At 44.1% G+C, this 19904-nt stretch overlaps 1 protein-coding gene across 3 annotated transcripts in view; it reads right to left on the reverse strand.

Annotated features, from left to right (window-relative positions):
• Positions 1-1194: 1194 nt before the first annotated feature.
• The window catches only part of CARD19 (caspase recruitment domain family member 19), a 21044-nt gene continuing 2334 nt past the window's right edge, over positions 1195-19904 (reverse strand). Inside the window, exons 2-6 of one of the 3 annotated variants that reach the window (XM_003210060.4) lie at positions 14367-14509; positions 12834-12987; positions 9084-9125; positions 7002-7073; positions 1195-5623 (exon numbers count right to left, since the gene is read on the reverse strand). In XM_003210060.4, the coding sequence (XP_003210108.1) occupies positions 5511-5623; positions 7002-7073; positions 9084-9125; positions 12834-12987; positions 14367-14509 (524 nt within the window). In that variant the 3' untranslated portion in view covers positions 1195-5510. Of the gene's footprint in view, positions 5624-7001; positions 7074-9065; positions 9126-12833; positions 12988-14366; positions 14510-19904 lie in introns of all 3 variants that reach the window. The other 2 variants (XM_010718465.3, XM_010718466.3) reach the window with 2 other exon arrangements.

Below are 19904 nucleotides of genomic sequence, written 5' to 3' on the forward strand. Positions count from 1 at the left end.
ACCCAGTATTACCCCAACTGTTTGGCATCAAGGAAGAAAATTAATTAAGCCATTGGAAAGGACTCGATTCTCACATCTGTGCTGGAACTGTGAAAACTACGCTGATGAAAATCACATGGGAAAGCCCAGCAGCAGTCCTATCCCATTCCACCTCTGAGAGCACCACTGTGGCACAGGGCCACGGTCATCCAGCCCAGATGCTGGCACCCTCCCATCTGCTGCCATGCCCTTCCTTTTCCACAGGCACAGCAGCAGTGTGCTTGATGTTTCTGGGTCCCATCTCCCTCCTTAGGGGCAGGAGAGGGCTGGGGTGGGAATTGCTGCTGGCAGCATGGGCAGCAGCAGTGATAAGTGGGGCAGGAAGCCCCTGCTTGCTGTGGGAGGCTGCAAGGCAGGAGGTGCAGAGGGCTTGGACACCCACCGCCGTGGCTCACAGCCGCACCAGCAGCCCGCATGGAGCAGCCCAGCTCTGAGAGGTTTTTGCTTTGCTGGTATTTGCGATGGTATTAAAGATTTAGCAGCACCAAAATGTAGGAAAGCTTTTTCTTGCAGCTGCAGACTAGCACAGCCTGTGCTCTGAAATAGAAAGGGCAGTTTGGGACTCACCTGAAATGCTCTCCTGCGCATGCAGCAAGGCAGGGCCCTGCTCTGTGCTTCTGCTCCATAAAGTTCAGTGTATAGAGCTGCTGAGGTTTGTGCAGCCGTGCTGGTTTGTCACACACATCCTGGCTGTGGTGATGACTATAAGAACAGCTTGCCCTCCTGCCCTAAGGAACCTCATGTAGGCCAGCATGGGAGGCCTCTGTCCAGCACATCCAGCAGACACACTGCAAATGAGTGCAATGGCTCAGCCACAATCCTCTTGTTCATTGCCATTTGGCAAGTCTCCCCTTGAAGCTCACACACAAGAATGGGCTGCTAACAACTCTGTGTGCTGCTCTTTCCACCTGCAGTCCCTTTAGGGATGGTCAAAGTAAAACCAGCTAAGCCACCTCCTGCAACACAGCTGTAGGACACACACACCGGCCTCAACAGGCAATGATTCATAGGGCTGTCAAACCGACACCAAGCCAGGGCCTCCCACGTGCCCACAGCAAATCGACCACTGGAGAGCAGCAGGCAGAGAGCCGCCATGAGGACAAGGTGTTGGGGCCCTTCTGGGAGGGGCAGAGCACATCACACCACACAGCAGCGCTTTGCTCAGTACAGACTTTATTACAGTTTACATGGCCAACTTCACATAAAAAAAAATGAATGCCACTAATTCTTTCAGAATTAAAGAAGACATATGTGAGGATAAATGATTACAAAACACAGGCCCTGTGCAGTGCAGCAAACAGTTGCTGTTTCTTCATGTAACAGCAACACCTGATCACACAGCTAAGGCAAGGCATGTTTTCAAAGTAACTTTTGATTATGAAGAACAGCAGTACAAGGCATTTGCAACTGCAGTTTTTAACCAAATGCTTTAATGTTTTCAAATTATTACAGTATAAGAAAAAAAAACCAACAAATGAAAGAACTTAAGGAAGACAACTTTGCCTAGGCAGTTGCAGCAGCAGCTATCGAGCAGCCCCGCATGCTCTGCAGTGAATGATCACCTCATTAGAGCCCTTGCTAGCAGGCACGCCAGCCAGCACTGAAGCACTTTAAATAGCAGGCTGTCTGCACACGGAGCTGTGCACACTGACAGTGTGAGCTGTCACCTCGTCTCCCAGCTTGGGATGCAGACGGCTCAGTCTGCCTGAGCTGCTCGGCCTGCCAGCTCACTGCTTGGGGCTGCCCAGCAATCCCGCTGTGACCTCGGCAGCACGGACACTATGGCTGAGACAATCACGGGCAGTTCAGCTTTGCTTTAAATCAAAGTGCCCATTCATGAGAAAAAGCGAGGAAGGAAGACTTTGGGGTAGGTGGTGGGACAGCATGAGGGGCTGTTGTGAACCCTGTTGACACAGCTCTGTGGGCACTGCTGAGAGCCCGCATGCTTCCACTCTTGTCTGTCAGATGTCAGTCCTCCTGCTCACCTCTCCCCAATGCTATGTTTGCAGACATCAGAACTGCTGGACACCTCAGCCCATGCTGCTCCTTATGCTGCAGGAGAAAAGCAAATATTTTTCTTCTCCAACCAGAGCTGCACAATGTGAGAGGTTAAGCTGAAAACAGGACTGCTTTCTATTAGCTCCTCTATGTCTACCGTATGTTTACCACAGTGTTTGCAAGAACATCCTCTATCCTCGGCGCGCTCAGCCACCTACTGAATTTTGCACATGCAGGACAACTTCCCCCCACACACAGCTAACACACTCCCAAATACCAGCACAGCTACAGCAGCAAACACAGCTTGACTTAACAGGGGAGCTGGGAGTCTGCAGCAATACAGACTCATCCAGGCCCTACATAATTTATTTTGAAGTGAAGAGCCGTGCTTGCCCAGAAGAACCTGACTCCCAGGCAGGTACATATGTACTTCCTCCAGGAACCAAGTACAGCACTGTCACTTCACCTGCCTGCACTTGCAGGAAGAATACTTGTGAAGAAGTGTATTAAGCCATGGCATTTGTTCCTGAAAGAAAAATCTTCAAAGAAAATGCATATCCCCCAACAGGCTCACCTGCAGCGCTCTGTTCTACCCCAGAGAACTACAAAACACCTGCTGCAACTCTGCCCGACTTCTTGAAACGTTTTGTAGGGATTAGGGCAGTGAAGGGAAAAGGAGGGAAAGGAACCAAGTCATTGCTTTCTCCAGAGACTACACGTTACACAAACCTATGCACATAACAGTTCTAAACCTTGCCTCACTTCTTACACTAAAAACTAGCACTTACAGAGGAACAGATAATTTTCTGTTCTCTGCTGTCAGGTCATCACTAGCATTGGGATGAATCTGAGCTCGTTCTTCCTCCCAGCCCTAGCCTATCCTAGGGGATAGCTTGTCCTGGCATTTTTTCCTAAGAGATATCCTCATCTCAAGCAACCTAAGAAGAGGAAGAAATACAGCCACAGCCTTCAGTAAACTTTCCAATTCTCCATGGTTTTCAAGGCTCAAGGAAGCCTCTTGGTATAAGGAAGTGGGAGGGCCACATGCAACCTCACAGCCACTGCTCCTGCTGCTTCAGACAAGGCACTGACAGCTTCTGCAGGCTTCAGCAACAGTTCACAACAATTTGCAACCTGTTATTTAAGGGTGAAGTGCTGGATAACGCCAGCAGAAGGAACCTGCCTAGCAGCATCATGACCTCTACCTTTGCTTTGAAATGAAATTGTGACTGTTGAGAATATTGCGAATAATGTTTCCATGTTAAATGGAACACTCTTCCTGTAGTGATGTTTCAGAGTTAGCTTTAAGGCAAAGATTTAAAACCCCTTTGGATTTCAAATCTATTTTTTCTAGCCCTCTTAAAAGGTGCTGCTTAAGAGGTTTAAGCAACAGAGGGGAGAGTAACAGTTAATTCCAAACGCTATAAATTACAGATGGTCTGTTGGAGGAAAAAACATTTTAAACATAAGGCAAGGCACAGCAAATACAACAGGACATAACTAAAGCCCATCCCAAGATGGAAGGCAGCACAGCAGCAGCTCACGGTGCAACTCAGGCAGCAAAGCTGTTTGGCAATGCTACAAGAAATGCTCTCACTCCCGTTAGAGTTCTCTCCCTAGTAAGATTCCCAAGGAGATTAGATCAAGGAGACATGAGAGATGGTGGGATGGAGACAGGGGAAAAGAAGTCTAAAACTGCCCTGCTGGGTGTTACGTTGCCTGGCATTTGTATGGTTTCATCAATCAAGCTGTCAAGTGTGTATCATACCCTGTGGCCACTGCAGACCTTGGGGTATGTCCACCTACACAAAACACTGCCCTGTAGGTTCTCAAGATTTCACCTCCCATGCACTGTGCAGCAGGCAGAAGCATTGTCAGAAGAGTAAAATCAGGAGTTGTTGAGCCCTTTCATCTCCCAGATGCTTCTTGAAAATATTCTTTGGGTCTTTTATTTGGAAACCTGGCTCTGTACACAATTCTTCTTTTGGACTACACCCTTGCTACTGTGTCTGGTGAGTTGTCCTGGAAAGAAATACAGCTACTGCGAGATGATTTGCTTGGGAGAAAATGTTGACATTTTTATAGCACGAATGAAGCTTACAGCTGGAAGGCAATCTTCAACTTGAATGTTTTGAGAAAACCACTTAGTCTTCCATGGGATGGCTGCCTGAATAAGTAGCGGCTACAGCACAAGGCACCACGCACTGAAGGATCCCATGAGAAATTCTAACAGCTTTCAATTTGATTTGGAATTTTCATTTCAGTGAAAGAAGAGACAAAGCATCTTTCTCACCATGTCACACACTTCCATCCCCTCACCAAATTCTTTATACTCTTGAGCAAGCAACTGAAGAACTACCCACTGACCATGCCACTTCCCACTGCCATTTGTACTGAGCTAGGCAGGCCCACAGTTAGAGTCATAAACCCTGTGTGCTTAACTTGCAGCCCTGTCCCCCTGAACTTGCCTTGAAAACTCTGATCTTATTCTGTACATTGAAGATGGTATTTGCAAGTTTTTCAGGTTCCAACTTACAGATGAAAAACATAAAACCAAAATGGCATTATGAGCAACCTCAGGCTCTCCAAATAGGTAGACATATTTTTGGCCAATTAAAAAAAAAATAAAGTCACAATTTGATGTCCTTGCAAAACACTATAGATTACTTCAGTTTCTTGGATGTACAGTCCCCAGAACACCCCACTTGGAAAAGATAAAGCTAAATCTGAGAAGTCTCCTTGGTAATTTCAAGTGCTTCAGATCTGACCTTGCAGTCCCCCAGAACATTCATGGGCTGGGTGCTGGCCTGCACAAGTTCCAGTGCATTCAAACCATAGTGTACAGTTGAACACAAGCTGAACAATGCAGGTGGAAGGTCCACAAAGAGGAGGACTACAACATATGGCAAGGACACATGTATGACTAGGCATACAGAGGTAACTGGCACTGAAAAGCTTTGCAAGAGACAGTGCCCACCTGAGCTCAGGTAGTAAATATAAAGGATCCAAACAAAACAGACAGTCCTGAGATAGAGATCAATTTCTTAGTAAGGCTTTGAGTGTGTGTTTTTGGTTTTTTCTTTCTTTTTTTTTTTTTTTTAAGTGCTTTTCTTAAATTACCATAAAAGACAGGCTAGCATTCCTTAAACAGTTGTGTTCCTTCATTCCAGTATAAAATACACATATGCAAACCCATGATCAGATAGGATATCATTTCAGAGTTTGTATTAAAAATACTTTTATCCAAATGATAAATATTTTAAAATAAGCATTTACAAAAATAAATGGTCCATTCCCACAAGGAAGGACATATATAGCTGAGAATCTGAATACATCTCGAGGCAACACAATTATTGATGAAGCTAGTTAATAAAATCTTTGGTATGAGAGTATAGTACATTAATATTCATGCACCGTTGTCTTCCCTTGGCAGATACACTGTACAGATGTCTAAACGAAGAGGCAGCTTTTCCTTAATTTCTTGAGATGTCTTCCAAATACAACATACAAATATTTCTAACATGTCTTCCTATGATAATAGGAGAAAAACCCAATATTCTCCTGGATCTTCCTATGACTTTTGCATCTAAAACAGAAATGAAGATGGGAGGAAAGAGAATACAGTTAAATTTCATTCTAGCTAGTGAGCAGCTACAAAAAATAAAAATCAATACAAAAATTACTCTAGAGGAAAGCCTGTTTCCTTCAATATTGCATGCATCGGCCGCCAAGGCAGGAAAATGATGAATACCAGCATTGCTGCAATTGCAGACACACAAACAGGAGGCTACTGAGCTAGGGATGGCAGCAGCTCTGCACCCAAGCATGGCCCTGGGCAGTGTGAGGACCTGGCTCTGGTGGCCATTGCTGTGGGGGAATAGAGACACTGCATAGGTACAGGATAGAGAAACAAAAACTGAAAAGAAAAGTCTCGGAACAAAAGACTTGGGGAGCTCTGGGGACTTGGGAGCTATGAATAATTAACTGGGATCAAGGGAAGTTACAGGAAGTCATCTGGGGTTCTTTTTGAAAATGCTGGTACTAAACGCTGGTGGAGGAAGGCAAATGCAGCTAAGAAAGCACTAGGGTTAGCCTGTGCTATGGCCTTATGGTTCCCCTTTTAGTCTTAAATCCTGACTCCAGGGAAAGTCCTGCTGAGGGACTCAGATCTGGGAATGAAAGGGAACACAGCCCAGACATCCATGAGCTCGGCTACAGATCAGGGTCAGCAGCCTGGAAAAATGTCAACAGCAACACCCAACTGTGACTGCTGTGAGCAGGAAATGAGGAGCAGACGGCATCGATCCAACATGAAGTTTGAGTTCTGCTCCCCACCTACCACATGAAGACCGACACCTCCCACACTGCAGAGGCACAAAAGGATCCCTCTGAACCAGCTGCCCGCTCCCACTGGTGCTGGCTCACCAGAGTCAATCCAGGAGCACACACCAACACCTTTCTGCTAAGAGTCACCTTCCGTCAGGGAGGACTAGGAAACGGAGCAGGTATCTGCAGCGTGAAGCAGGAGCTCCCAGTGGGCAGGGATGGCAAACACCCAGCACTGCAGGGTGAACACTGCAGCTGCTCAGGCTCAGTGACTGCACCAAGTCCCAGCCCTGCAAATGGTCATGGCTCCCCAGAGGTGTGGGATCAGCGGGTTTGGGCCTGCCTTCTGCCTCTGCCTCGTGGCTGCTGGGAGCCGTGACCCACTGCCATAGCAACAGGAGCTCACATGATGACTGACTTTTAAAAGAGCCCCTTTTTGTGGCATCCTCTGTCGACAAATGATCCATTATTTATATCTCGGCACGTCTGAAGTGCAGTTTGCATCCTAACCTCATTAATGAATGATGACACCTTGACCCGCTCTATTAAGTAAGCTGTGTTAGACTGAGAAGCGCACTGCTCTCCCTGTCACGTGCTGAAGTAAGGCAATCAACAGGAAAAATACTGGGGTAGATTACCTGAGTTACAGCAATACCAAAATAAGGCAAATCCTGCTGCTGCACTGAAACAGGCGAGGAAAAACACCGGGCCTAGAGGAAATGGAAAAGGGAACTCATTAAGACAGAGCAGAGAAGTGAAAGTTTAGCTGAGTTCATAAATCATCGATTGCTGTTAATATGCATAACTAAGTGTACTCAAATGAGGTTAACACATTCACAATTATGTATGTGCTGTAGCTAACATACTATGAAGAACATTTATTGTACTGTAATTAGTTTTTATTCCAGTTACTTTGACACCATTCATTGTTCATCTCTGTTCACCTGTGTTCTAGTCAATAGAAGCGAGAGTCTTCGGAGGCATTTTCCTAGCCTAAAACTTGGTGCAAAGAAACCCTTTAAATTCTACAACCAAATAGTAACCAGATCACTGGGACATAAGCCACACAATGCAGTGTCTTACTCCAAAACTTGCTTCTGTTGGGTCAGTGAACTGCCCACGGGGAAGAAGTATTGTGAAAATACACCACAAGATAACTACAATTCCCTACGAGCAAGTTTTTAGGGTTTTGTTTGTTCCCTTTCTTTGCCTTTTGTCTAGCACTGAAATTGCTGCTTTCTCTGAATCCTGTTGCTCCACTGGCTTCAATCACACCTCATCATCCTTCTGTACAAAGCGTGCAGGATCAGGCTCCATAAAAACAGCAAATGCCAGAGAAGGAGAACAGAGCTGATACCAGAAGCCCAGGCCCTGCCAAGTATCAGCTCTGTTACCTTGTTTGCAATTAGCACACAGGACTCACTTGATTCCTGTGGCTGTATGTCTCACTTATTCCAATAGCATTTGTGCACGCCTCCATATAAAATGGAACAGGAAAGGACTGTGTGTGATTATATATATATATATATACAGATGTTCCACAAATGATGCTTTCATGACAAAAGCAAATATTCTTGTTCCTGATCACAATTCTGAAATGCAGCGCCTCGCTCATACCTCAAACAAATCTCTCACTGGAAACGCTGCCTTAATGAGTCTGCCTGGAATTACACACAGCTTAATGCTGATGCTCAGTATTGATGTTCAATGGAACCTTTCTAATTCATGCTTATCCATTAACAAAGACCTCAAAGATTTATATCTGCCTCTTTATCATCTAATATTCTATTTGTATTTATGACTTTGCTATGACTACACCTACACATTTAAACTGCACCTGTCAATCCAGACTAACAAGTCAGTGGAGCCAACTACATTAGAGTATTCAAAGAAATAAGCAACCAAATAAAACCACACAATGAGTTAAAATGTATCTTTGCCCTTCATTTCAGGCTTCTTCCAGGTCAAAAACTGCCACAGAGACTTACATAAGACTCTTGATCTCTCATAATCAAATGGAAATTTTTAAACAAAACATCAACTAAAACTTGAATGAGAAAAAGGTCACGATGAATTAAAAAAAAAAACCCACAAAACTTCATCTTTCTTTCAGTTTCTTTCGTTCTTCAATTCCTTTTCAAAACATCTTCTAGTGACTAAAATTACTGACCTCCCAATAATCTGGGCATTGAGAAAGGAAGAGGAAGAAAATTTAACATGTTATTCTACAGCAAATATACCTAAGTTTACTCTCACTCATCTGTTGTTTTCTTTTTTTTTTCCCCCCAAAGGATTTGTAATTAAATTGGAAGCTTAAAAAAAATAATAATCATAAAACTGAAAGCTAATAAAACAAACAAACAAACAAAAAAAATAAGATGGCTTTGTGCAAAATCACAGCAGCAGGATAGCCTTTACTATTCAAGCACAGGAGAAATCATAGCAAATGAACAGCTTAGCTCAAACACCACAAGTAAAAATACCACAGTAAATATTGATTAAACTCATCTCTTGAATTTCCTGGCACTGGCTGCCTCAGCAGCAGCTCGGTAAGTTTCCCTCCATTCATTCCACTTAGATGGTGACAGAAAAGACATCGTAAAACAAACTATGTTACATGAAATGCAAATTATATAATAAAATAAATTGCATCGTAATCTGAAAAGCCATTCCGTAAAGTGACACTGTGTGCATTTATTTACCCCTGTCATTTAGCATACATTTCTCCTTGTCAGTGTCTATCTCTGCGGAATCTGTGGTTTCTAGAAATAAAAGCAACATATCAGAAGTTAGTATTCAGCTCAAGCAAACACATGCAATAACACATAATAACATAAAAACACATAATAAGCACATGTAAAATACCACATGGCCAAAAAATACCTCTTTCTGACATGAAATATTAGCCCCTCCAGAAGTAAATCATTGCTACAGTTACACCTGGTTTTATATTGATCAAAAGACAGCCACAGGTCATTTGAATGCACCATGAATAGCTGTAAGGAGTTGCAGCAGCACCTCCCATCTGCTTAAGCCTTACCCACAGAAGGAACGTTACATACAGCAGCTCTTGGATTCACACACAAGGGACACCGACTGAAAATCCCTGGCACGCTTGAGTACTTCAGAGCAGTCAAACTGCTTCCCAAGTGAAGAAAGCATGACATACTCCTTCCGTAACACCAGAAACTTGTAGCGTAACACATACAAAACGTTCGTGAGCCAAAGCACAAGCTAATCTGAGAACAACCTTCTGATTGAACGTATCACCACCCTTTCGGTTCTTGAGTAAATCTCTGGGCATGGGTCTATCTGGCAGACGGAGCCCTTGGAACAAACTGCTTGGCACACATTACTTACCCAAATTCTGGTCTCGGCTAAATACACATACAGTCTCTTTTGAAATCTGGAGGGACTGCATACTAACACTTGGCATAAGTAATTTTTGCCTCTAGGTGATGTTTTTCTGAGAACTCAAGTAGAAAAGGAGGTTGACCTTAAGCTTTCCAAGAGTTAACAGCGACAAAGCCATTTAGTTGAAACACAAGAATTCAGAAGGCAGCAGCAGTATTGCTAGGTCTCTTCCTTCACTTAGAGACCTGCCATGAAGGTGTACTCCAAGCTAATCCTCCGCACTTGTAAGACAGAGGAATAACAAAACAGCCTTTGGAAGCGCTTGAGACAGGACAGACATTTAGGCTCTCCATAGACATGCCAGGATGGGTGAGAGAACACTAAGGAAGCTGCTATGGAATAAAGTATCCAAGTAGTATCTGTGCTTCACTGGAGCAGGCCCAGTCTGATTCTCCTCCCATTTCTGCATGTCTCCCATCCCGCGGGGGGAGGACAAGATGGCCCTCCTGCAGAGCAGCAGCATTGCAACCACTTGGCTGCACACCTGGGAGCCACTGAAGGAGAAAGAATCGCTGCAGAGCCCCCACAACGTACTCTGTCAACACGCAGACTGCGTGCTTTGAGGGCTGTCTTCTCCAGATAACCTAGCACACAATTCCTCACACTTCCAGCTCTGCACTCCTGTCAAGCTACCATTGGGCAGAATTGAGCAGATCCTTTATCCTTCTAGTTCACGTCAGCTCGGAAAGAAATAAAAACATTCTGAGTCACATGGAAAACCTATTTGGCTTCAGTAGCTGCGACAGGGTCTGTGCCATGTGCCTTCCCCACCCTCTAGTGGGAACTCGTAGACATTGCTGAACATCTCACTTCCAACATTGTATTTGAGGCAAAGAAACTTTGTTCTTGAAAAAATTTTGAAGGTTTTGTTTGTTTTTTAAATAAGAACAAAATCTTTGAAAGGTTCACCTGTGTGGAAAATACTTTTCACATGCACAGCTGCATGTAATCTATGGTACGTAATCTACTTTGTCCAGGCCACAGATCATCAGTGTCTCCAAAATGTTTCTTCCAGGTGCTTACAAGCCTGCTTGCCTCAATTGGACCTGTGTCCTTAGAACAAATTCCCCAGGTTGGCAATGACTATTCCCTGGAGTCCCTTTGCATAATGCAATAGCAGCCAATGGTTTGGGGACACCACAATCAGCCTATTTTTTAAACTAATATACTGATCCCTATTGCTAAACCAGCCTGTATCAGTCACCAAGGTGCAAAGTTGAGCATCCTTCTGCTCCAGCTAACAGCACTGTGCAAATTTCCTTTCTGCTGCCTGTCCAGGTGTGACAAGAGCACAATGCAGTGGGAAGGGTCACTGTCTCAACATCACACAGCCTCCAACAAGGGTTTTATGTGTACAGATGGCCTTGGGCACAGCTATGCTATTACAAGCACCCAGCTAACTTCTCTATGGGATGTAGGCAGGACTTGGCTAAAATCTACAGATAAGTTAAATCTCATTTTCAGAAATGGCTTGTAGAACTTAAGAAGTACTGAATATTAACAGAACTTAAATCATCAAAATACTCTTAAAATTACATTCTTAGTTGTTGTTAATTACTAAAGACTGTCGTTCAGTCAGTTTGGTAGAAAAACCTGTGGCTCTACACCTCTCCCAGAGGTGAAAATGATAGATTCACAGCTATTTGATTGAAGAACCTGTTCCCCCTATGGGCATGACTTCTGCAAGGTGATCAGCAAATTACAAGCATGCTTTAAAGCTGCCATGAGGCTGAATCCATACAGGTCTCCCTGTTCAGGATGGTTTGGGTATGGAATTTGGAAAGCTGGGGCAATTTGGCAGCCTATCTGTGCAGGTAGTGAAATGGTGTAGTCTCCCAGCTGTTTTCTATTTGTGCTAGATAGACACAAACCTTTTCTTTCAACACGAAAGGCTGAACAAAGCTAGACAATGTTGTACATTAAAAAGTCATTACTTTTTTTTTTTTGTAATTAATATGCCACAGTCTAGAAATAAAGGAGATACAATTTTTTGTTTGCTTTTGTTGGTGGTAGTAGCTTTTGTTTTGCTTGTTTGTTTTTAAAATCTATTGACTTTTGGTGCAACACTTTGAATCTAACTGAAGCTTGACCCACATCGCTAAAATTTCCCCTTGGCACATAATTGAGTTTCTAATAACTAGAAATCAATTGTCCAGTGAAGCATTAGAGCTGTTAGATCATTTATAAGGACTTTTTATACTACAATCCCTTTGCAGCTTCATTAACTTAAACGTAGACCTTTTCCTCAAGCTGCTCAGGTCATTTCCGTGTGCTGGAGGCCTGAACATACTTCCCATGCATTTGGAACAGCGTTCTTTTTCTCCAGATTACTAAGTGGTAAAGTAAAACCAACGGATAGGAAAGTCAGGCTTGATACTTTTCTTTAGAGAAATGAGCTCCTTTGTAGCATAGAGTCAAACTTGTATATATGTATGTACCTCAAAAGCATTGAGACCCTAACATGTACATATTTTTGGAGGGCAATTTTTTGGACATCAGTCAGGCACGTGAGCTGCACAAAATATGTCCTGTATTTAATGTCACAGAGTTTGGTGTCACTGTTCAGCATCACAAGGACCTACGAATGAAGCATGATTTAACAAGGTAGTTGCTTCATCTTCAACTAGACACAACTGGATGATCTATGTATTGAGGAAAAGGCAAGATTCCCAACCATTGGGTTTCTGCGATTAACAGATATGAGGTTACTTTACTATAACGTTCTGATTTGCTACCAATCAGAATAAGCATAGTGAAAATAAAAACGCCAGGAGGGGCCAACCATTACAAAGAGGAACTGTCCTTTATATGAGCTGTATTGCTATCTTACATGTAGAACTTGAGCCGTTTCAAAGGCACAGACTCATATTTCAAGGCTATCAAAGAATTTTGGGCAGCCTACACCAGCCAACAAATAACAAGAATTATGCAGTCAAATCCACATATGGGAATAAATAAATAATCATTTAAATAATCTGAACAGAACAAGTGAAATGAGGTTTCATAATTCAATGATGAGGAAATAGACAACTCAGTCAACTTACAAATCAACTTACTCAAGATTTTCTTGCTTGGCAGGTCATTATACAGCTGTTCAGCATTGATCTGTAGGGCCCTGTAGAATTCCTGACAGTGTCTCTCTCCTCTCTTTTGAAGGTGCTTTATCAGATCTGAGAGCCTGGTATGGAGTGATGCCTTTGGATTCCTGAACTGTAAGAGAAAAGCACTCATCAGAAAAGAGATTACAACAGCTAGAGAACAATTTCACATTATTTTATAGTACGACAGAGAATTGAGCCCATTTTATATTTCCAAAAACAATGGGCCAGAAAATTAAGGGAACCTAATGCATGGGACACTTCAATACACTGAGCTCCATCTGGAAGCACATTTTCTCTGCCTTTCCTCTTTTATTTTTCCCCAGTAAAGTGACAGCTACTCCACATTTGATGTTTCTCCCCATTCATTTCAATACTTGCCACTCTACAATTTGATTCTGACAGCAAACAGAAAACATGAACGTACACCCTACGGAATTTTAATGTTTTCAGGTTTTCCCTTAGTTGCCTAGTGGTGATCACCCAAAAAGGTATTTTATGCTGATGACATTAGTCACAATATTGGAGTGTTCATCATCCCAAGACTACACATTTGATTGCTTCCAGCACTGCTGCATACCCAATGCAGCATTTATGAATTCTCATTACTCAAGCACCACAGCAAGCAGCTGCAGAAGAAAGCTCTTTTTTCTATGGTCTGAAATATGATGAATTCTAGAAGACCTTACAAAGAAATGAAAATGTGCACCCTACCCACATCAAACTGATCCCAGAGTATCTGGAAAGTGACCAAAACCATTCTCAGCAAAGCATTAGATTTCATACCAGTGCAGCAGATAACATTTGCAGTACATTTAGTTAGGATCAATTCATTCTCTAGAGGGACAGGAATACAGTGTACCTGATACAACACGCCTTACTCTGACAAAATTCTCACAAGGTCAAATGGATACAGGGGGATGGTAAGCTTCTCAGACTTTCAAGAGAGTTGACAGAAATTTTCCTGGACCTATAGGAAAGCAGTTCATTTATGTCTGCTAAGTGTAGAAATAAAATAAAGATATATTGTTTTCATATTTATTTTGAAGCTTTTCATATTTATTTTGAAGCTCTTGAGCAAAGGAGGCCTTCCTCCATATATAGTTACATTATTAACTCCATCCATTTCTCAGCTCCCACGCTTATAGCTGGGAAAAGGGATCAGTGAGGTGAAGCAGCAACTCAGCACGTGCATACCAAATCCATCCTTTGAGCTGCTACCTACAGAAAAGAGGTGGTTCTACCTGAAAAGTTAGGGATACAATTTTCTTAACACAGAGGCACACTGTGTGAAGACACTTTTACTAATCCCAAAAGTGCTGAATACTACCTTAAGGTCTGCTAATATCAGTTCAAATAAAGATGAGAAAGAACACCCAAGGAGATGTGGCAAACTGTGAGCTTTTTTAATTATGCGGGCTAAAGGGTCACTAGACAGCTCGCAGAAAAACAACAGAACATTCAGAGATGGAGTAAAATTAATTAAGTTACCTTTTCAGCTTCTGTATTGGTAAGAATTTGGGGGTAGACTCTGTTAAGCTGAAGAATAATTTTATCAACCACTTGCTCGTTCAGTCGGCTATTGCTTGTAAGAAAATACATGTCGTGTTGCAGCCGGTGACAATACGACTGATCTAGAGATAGAAGAACACAAAGAACAAACCACAGTAAGTACTTAGCAAACCATTTTTAAATCACGTACATTTCATTTTCCTAAGAGTGGTTTAATACCTAAAACACAGTGATTACCAGCAGCTAATTTTGGAAAGCTGAACTGCAGCACAGCCGTGTGCTTCAGAGATTCATGCATTCAAAATTACAGGTACCCAAATTCCTGGCAGTCACCTGAGCATCTCTGTCTTCCAAAAGGAAGAAGCTTCTGAACTACCTGGATGTCAAGTACTGATGAATACCTCAAATACATTGACAGTAACCATCCAGTCCTAAAGTTAAGTCACTGAAGGTTTTCTACCATTTATAAATACAAAGTTCGATTGCAGAGTTTAAAAATAAGATTTTATTAAAAAAAAATTGATGGAAATGTGTTTCATAAAGTAACATTCTCTCTTAGACAGAATGGCAAAAGGACGTAGATTTGGCTTCAGGTCCATATGTGACTGGTACGTGGCACAGGGCTGGTCTTCGCCTGCTGCTGAGGACCTGATGACAGCAGGGCTGGTGGTACAGGATGGGAGGCAGGGAAGCTGGGCACAACAGGGTGAAACAGGCACCAGTGTCACCCAACCACCAAGAGTTAGTGATGTCTTTTGTCTAACAGGAGAAATCAGCAATTTGCCCCGTGTAAACAGCTCAACAGACTGAAACAAACCAGAACATTAGGAACAAATCTCTGCTAAAGTGCCATGAAACTGTTCAAAGGCGGCAAACTTCCCTTCCACATCACCTGGGAGAGGGGAGAACAAGCATTCAAAAAGCAGTAAACTTTTTTTACCATGACAGTACGCTCAAATACACATCTCACTAAAATACCTTTTTTTTTTAATTAACCTGGACACCTGCAAATATATGAATCAAGACTTGCTGTCATTCTGGACACAGTTTCCAATTTGATAGCAATGGATTTTGTAGGAATTCACCTCTTAGCTGATAGCTTTCCCTATAGCTATTAGTGTCGTGCCACTATGAAATTAAATACGCAGACAGGTTCAGGTAGGTCCCGTGGGTTACCATGCTCACATTAGATTTAGAAACAGAACCATCTGTTACAATGCCTGAAATAAGCATTAAAATGCCTGACTTGCATGAGTGTGCTCCAGCAGCTCTGCTGGTCACCAACCCTGGAAGCACACACATCACACCTGATCTGCACAAACCCCTCCATCCAAACTGAACAGAATAAGAATACAGTACCTTCTCCATACTTAAAGCACACACAGGGTTTATGGTATTTTATGGTATTTTATGGTATTTTATGGTATTTTATGGTATTTTATGGTATTTTATGGTATTTTATGGTATTTTATGGTATTTTATGGTATTTTATGGTATTTTGGCTATCAGAATAGACCATCAACAGCTCTCTGTGCCCTGTGATTTAGAGAAGATAGACAAAAGAATGAAGGGGAAAAAAAGCCAGAAAACAAACACGTGATGCACACGCAAAGCCCCTGTCCATCCTATATCATGTTTGTTAATTTTGTTACACCCCCCTTTTGTCTGCATGTTTGGAGCCCTAACTGCACTTACAGGAAAGGGTTTACAAGAATCTGCCATTGTGATCACTGTGAAGTCACAACTTCTCTAGAATCAAAGTTGCTCCCACTCAAATAAAGGCACGTGGCCATTGATACTGCACAGAGCTGCAATTCCACAAGCACAAAAGTACTTCAGTTCCATTCTCTCTTTGCATACAGACACGTCTCATTTCCATGTGTTTCTAATTCCTAGTCTTTCTGCTGCTGGCTCTCAAGGCAGCCTCACAGCATGCTGTTAGAAACACACTGCACTATTCGCTCTGCAGTTCCCTTTTGCTGCAGCAAGTTCAACACTATCTGACTCAGGGCTGAGATCAAACATCTCTTCAAACCCATTCATCTGGATGCACTACAGGCTGAGGTGGGGACCAGGAGACACTGATAGGGCATCAGGCCCTGTCAAGTTGTCTGCCCATGCCAATACATTCTGGGGAGTGAGGTGCACCTCCCTCGCTACCTCCTCCCTCCTCTGCATCACTTGGATGATCCACAGCAACTCTGGATGTCATAAACAACTCTGTTCCTTCTGCAGCCTTACAAAAAGCATGTGTTAAATCGAGGTCTAACAAGCTAGCAAAGAAATTTAACTTCAAAAAACACCTTGACATTCAGTCAACAAACCACAGCAAGTACCAAAAGAACAACAAGGTTCCGACAGATTGAATGTACCTTAGTTTGTAAAATAACAGCAGCCCTGATGTATCATCTCTGCTTCCCACACTCCATCGCTGCCTCATTCCATGCAGGCAGCACGTGGAAGTCTATCAGCAGCAGCTACAGCAGTGAAGGTAATTGTGACCAGCTGGAGATCACATTTAAGCTGACATTCTTTTCTGAGCAGTCAGAAACACGGCATGTCCTCATGGCACATCTGTACACCTTCACTGAATCAGCACTGGTCTTATCAAGGGCTTTTTGCTGCCATCTGAAACCCTCACGCTCACACACTGCAGATTGCATTACACTGCATAAGCCTGAGATTTTTTGGGTGTCCCCACTTTCCTCCGATCTAAGCCAAAACATACAACGAAAGAGTGAGTCAATGCCCCCTGCAGACAGTGCTACCTGTGCCATCCAAGGACACGCCTCAGGCCTGGCTCCAGCATCTGTGTGATGCTCCCCAGCCTCATAGGATGCTCCATTCTCTGCATCCTGCAAAGACACTTCACACACCTGTACCACTGCCTCCCCACATTACTTCACTCTGGGAGGAGGGACTGGGCACAACGTTTAAAACACTCTAGTGAGATCAAGCTCAGCACCACCAGAGCAAAAACAATCTCCAGCTCCTCCCCTGCCTCTTCTGAAGCCTGCCAGCACTCCTCTAACTGGAGAAGTCTTTGCTAAACCACAGGAGCAATGGCTGTGTTCAAGCTTCTGGTACATACCCCAGGGAAGAGAGAACACGCCACAGAACCACCAACCAGTGCACCAGCTGCTAAATTACAAAATAATAATAATTAAATTTAAAAAAAAACAAAACCACAAATTGTCACTGATGCTAATGGCTGGGATGCAGCACCCTGCCCAGGGGTGATAAGGATATCTAGAAAGCACACACGTGCATTTCAGACTCCCACGTGCTGCTCCACAGCCTTGCCTGCCCCAGCCAGCTCCTGTCCCCACCAGTGCCACCAGCAGCAAAGTATCCCCACACCATTGGGCTCTGGTCAGGGCAGCTGCCTCAAAGACATGACAGCTACTGAAAGGAAAATTCATGCTATGACAACTTTGTTTCTAAGCAGGAGCCATACCAGCATTGCAAGGATCATCACTCCTTCAGCCAGCGCTTGCCTGAGCACAGAACTATGAGACTGGGGCCTCGGCCACAGTGCACAGCAGTGTCAGCTGCCTGATGCCACAGCCTGCAGCTCCACAGCCAGCTGCACAGCCCACAGGAGGAGCAGGCACCAGTGGGGGGCAGCCAGCCCGCAGCACGGGTTGGAACCGGATGGGCTTTAAGGTCCCTGCAAAGCCAAGGCATTCTATGACACACCTTGCTGGCTTTCTGTCAAGAGACATCAGATGAATGCTGGGGACACCCTAGCATAACTATCAGGTTACAGTAGCTGTTAAGAACTGCTTGGTAGCTTTGTTTTTGCTTATTCTTTCCTCAGAAGACTCCAAATCGCTCTCTGTATAAGGAACAACAAACAGGACAGAGCACACTGGATTTTTGTCTTCACGTACACTCTTCCACGTCCTACTTTTGCTGCCCTTTCAGATAAGAAAACGCACATCCCTATGGCCATGTCACCCTTAAATTGCACCCTTAAACCTACACTTAGCAAGGTTTAAATAACAAACAAGCTGCATTTCAAACTTGTAGGCCTGCGCTCAGCACTCCATGCTCTATTGTGGCACTGAACGGTGCTCCCTGCTCCAACCCCAGCCTGGGCCCAGGGGACCTTAAAGAAGCCAGAAGCTGGGCAGGTGGACATCCCTAGTGCACCACCATACTGATATTTGCATAAGGACTTGTGATACTGCCTCTTACATCACTGTATCTTTATTATGGTGCTGATCTCTTAAAAGCCTGCCTCCTTCAAGTTACCAAGCAGACAGATGAGATAAAGCAGATAAAATTTTAGCATAACAAAACCCCAATACATCTCTTTGTTCATCACGCACACCACTCATAAATTTGCTCATCAATTCTAGAAACTCCAGTGGCATCTGCTGGGCAATGCAAGCTCAGGTAGCAACTTCCTGCAGAAATACTCAATGATTTTCATAAATGTCACGAAGCTGAGCTGATAATTAAAACCTTAAGGCATGTGACCAACAAAATGCATATATCCCTGCGGACTCCCTGTAAAGCATCTCAGCAAAATGTTAGCTTTTACACTCATCTAGTTGTTGGCCTTCCCCCTTCAATAGCCCAAGAAAGGGGTGAGGAGGACTTAAGAGGAAATCTGGCTGCACGGAAGTTGCCTGAGATGATCAAACTTCACTGTTAACCAAAGCCCTTCCCCAAGAGGAGCGATGGCTCTGCTCCCCAGGTCTGGAAGTACAGAGAGGTGGGAGGCACCAGGCTCCCTCCAGGCCAACTGCTGCTAACTGTGCATTCGTCACCAGACAGTGAGAGTCCTTGATAGCAACCTCGGTAACTCAGCATTATCTGAGTGTCTTCTAAAAATAGAAAAAAGCAAAGCATTAAATGGCTCATGAGAGTTGAACGTGGTGCTTCTTTATACACTTTCCTCTGTGCTCCATATGAGAGGTAACCAGTGGGCCCTTTGGTAAGCAAGAGCACAGTGCCTTGCAGCTGCTCGATCCTAAAGAGCAGAAGGCTGCGACCCGGTGTCAGTGGCACACTCCCCTCAAACACCGTGTACCAGCTGAGCTGTAGGATCTGGCACACAGCTGCTGTCTCGAGGTGGGTTCTTCTGCCCACATCCATTACAAATTCCACACTTGCAGCGGAAAAATGAATACGCTTAAGTTCAAACCCACGCCTATTTCCATTCAGCGACCGCGAGCCTCAGCACAAGCTTACACGTCCCGTTGGGATGGAGCCTTCGTGTCCCAGCGCCAGGCTCACAGCAGCCCGGCATCGCCGCGCACTTGCCAAGGACTTGAGGTTACGCAGCACAGCCGCTTCCCGAACGCCACCCGCAGCCCGGTGACTCACGGGCTGTGACTCACGGACGAAAGCCAGCCCCGAAGCTGCAGCAGCTGCAGGGGTGGCCCCAGCGCGGGGATCCCGAGTTTACAAAAAGACGGCGTTGAGAAACGCGCGATGGCACAGGTGAGCGGCTGCACGCCAACGGAGCGCCTCGTGCGCTCAGCCGGGACACGCAACGACGGGGAA

Source organism: Meleagris gallopavo, chromosome 14, assembly GCF_000146605.3.
Source record: "Meleagris gallopavo isolate NT-WF06-2002-E0010 breed Aviagen turkey brand Nicholas breeding stock chromosome 14, Turkey_5.1, whole genome shotgun sequence".
In the NCBI taxonomy this organism is placed as follows: Eukaryota; Metazoa; Chordata; class Aves; order Galliformes; family Phasianidae; genus Meleagris; species Meleagris gallopavo.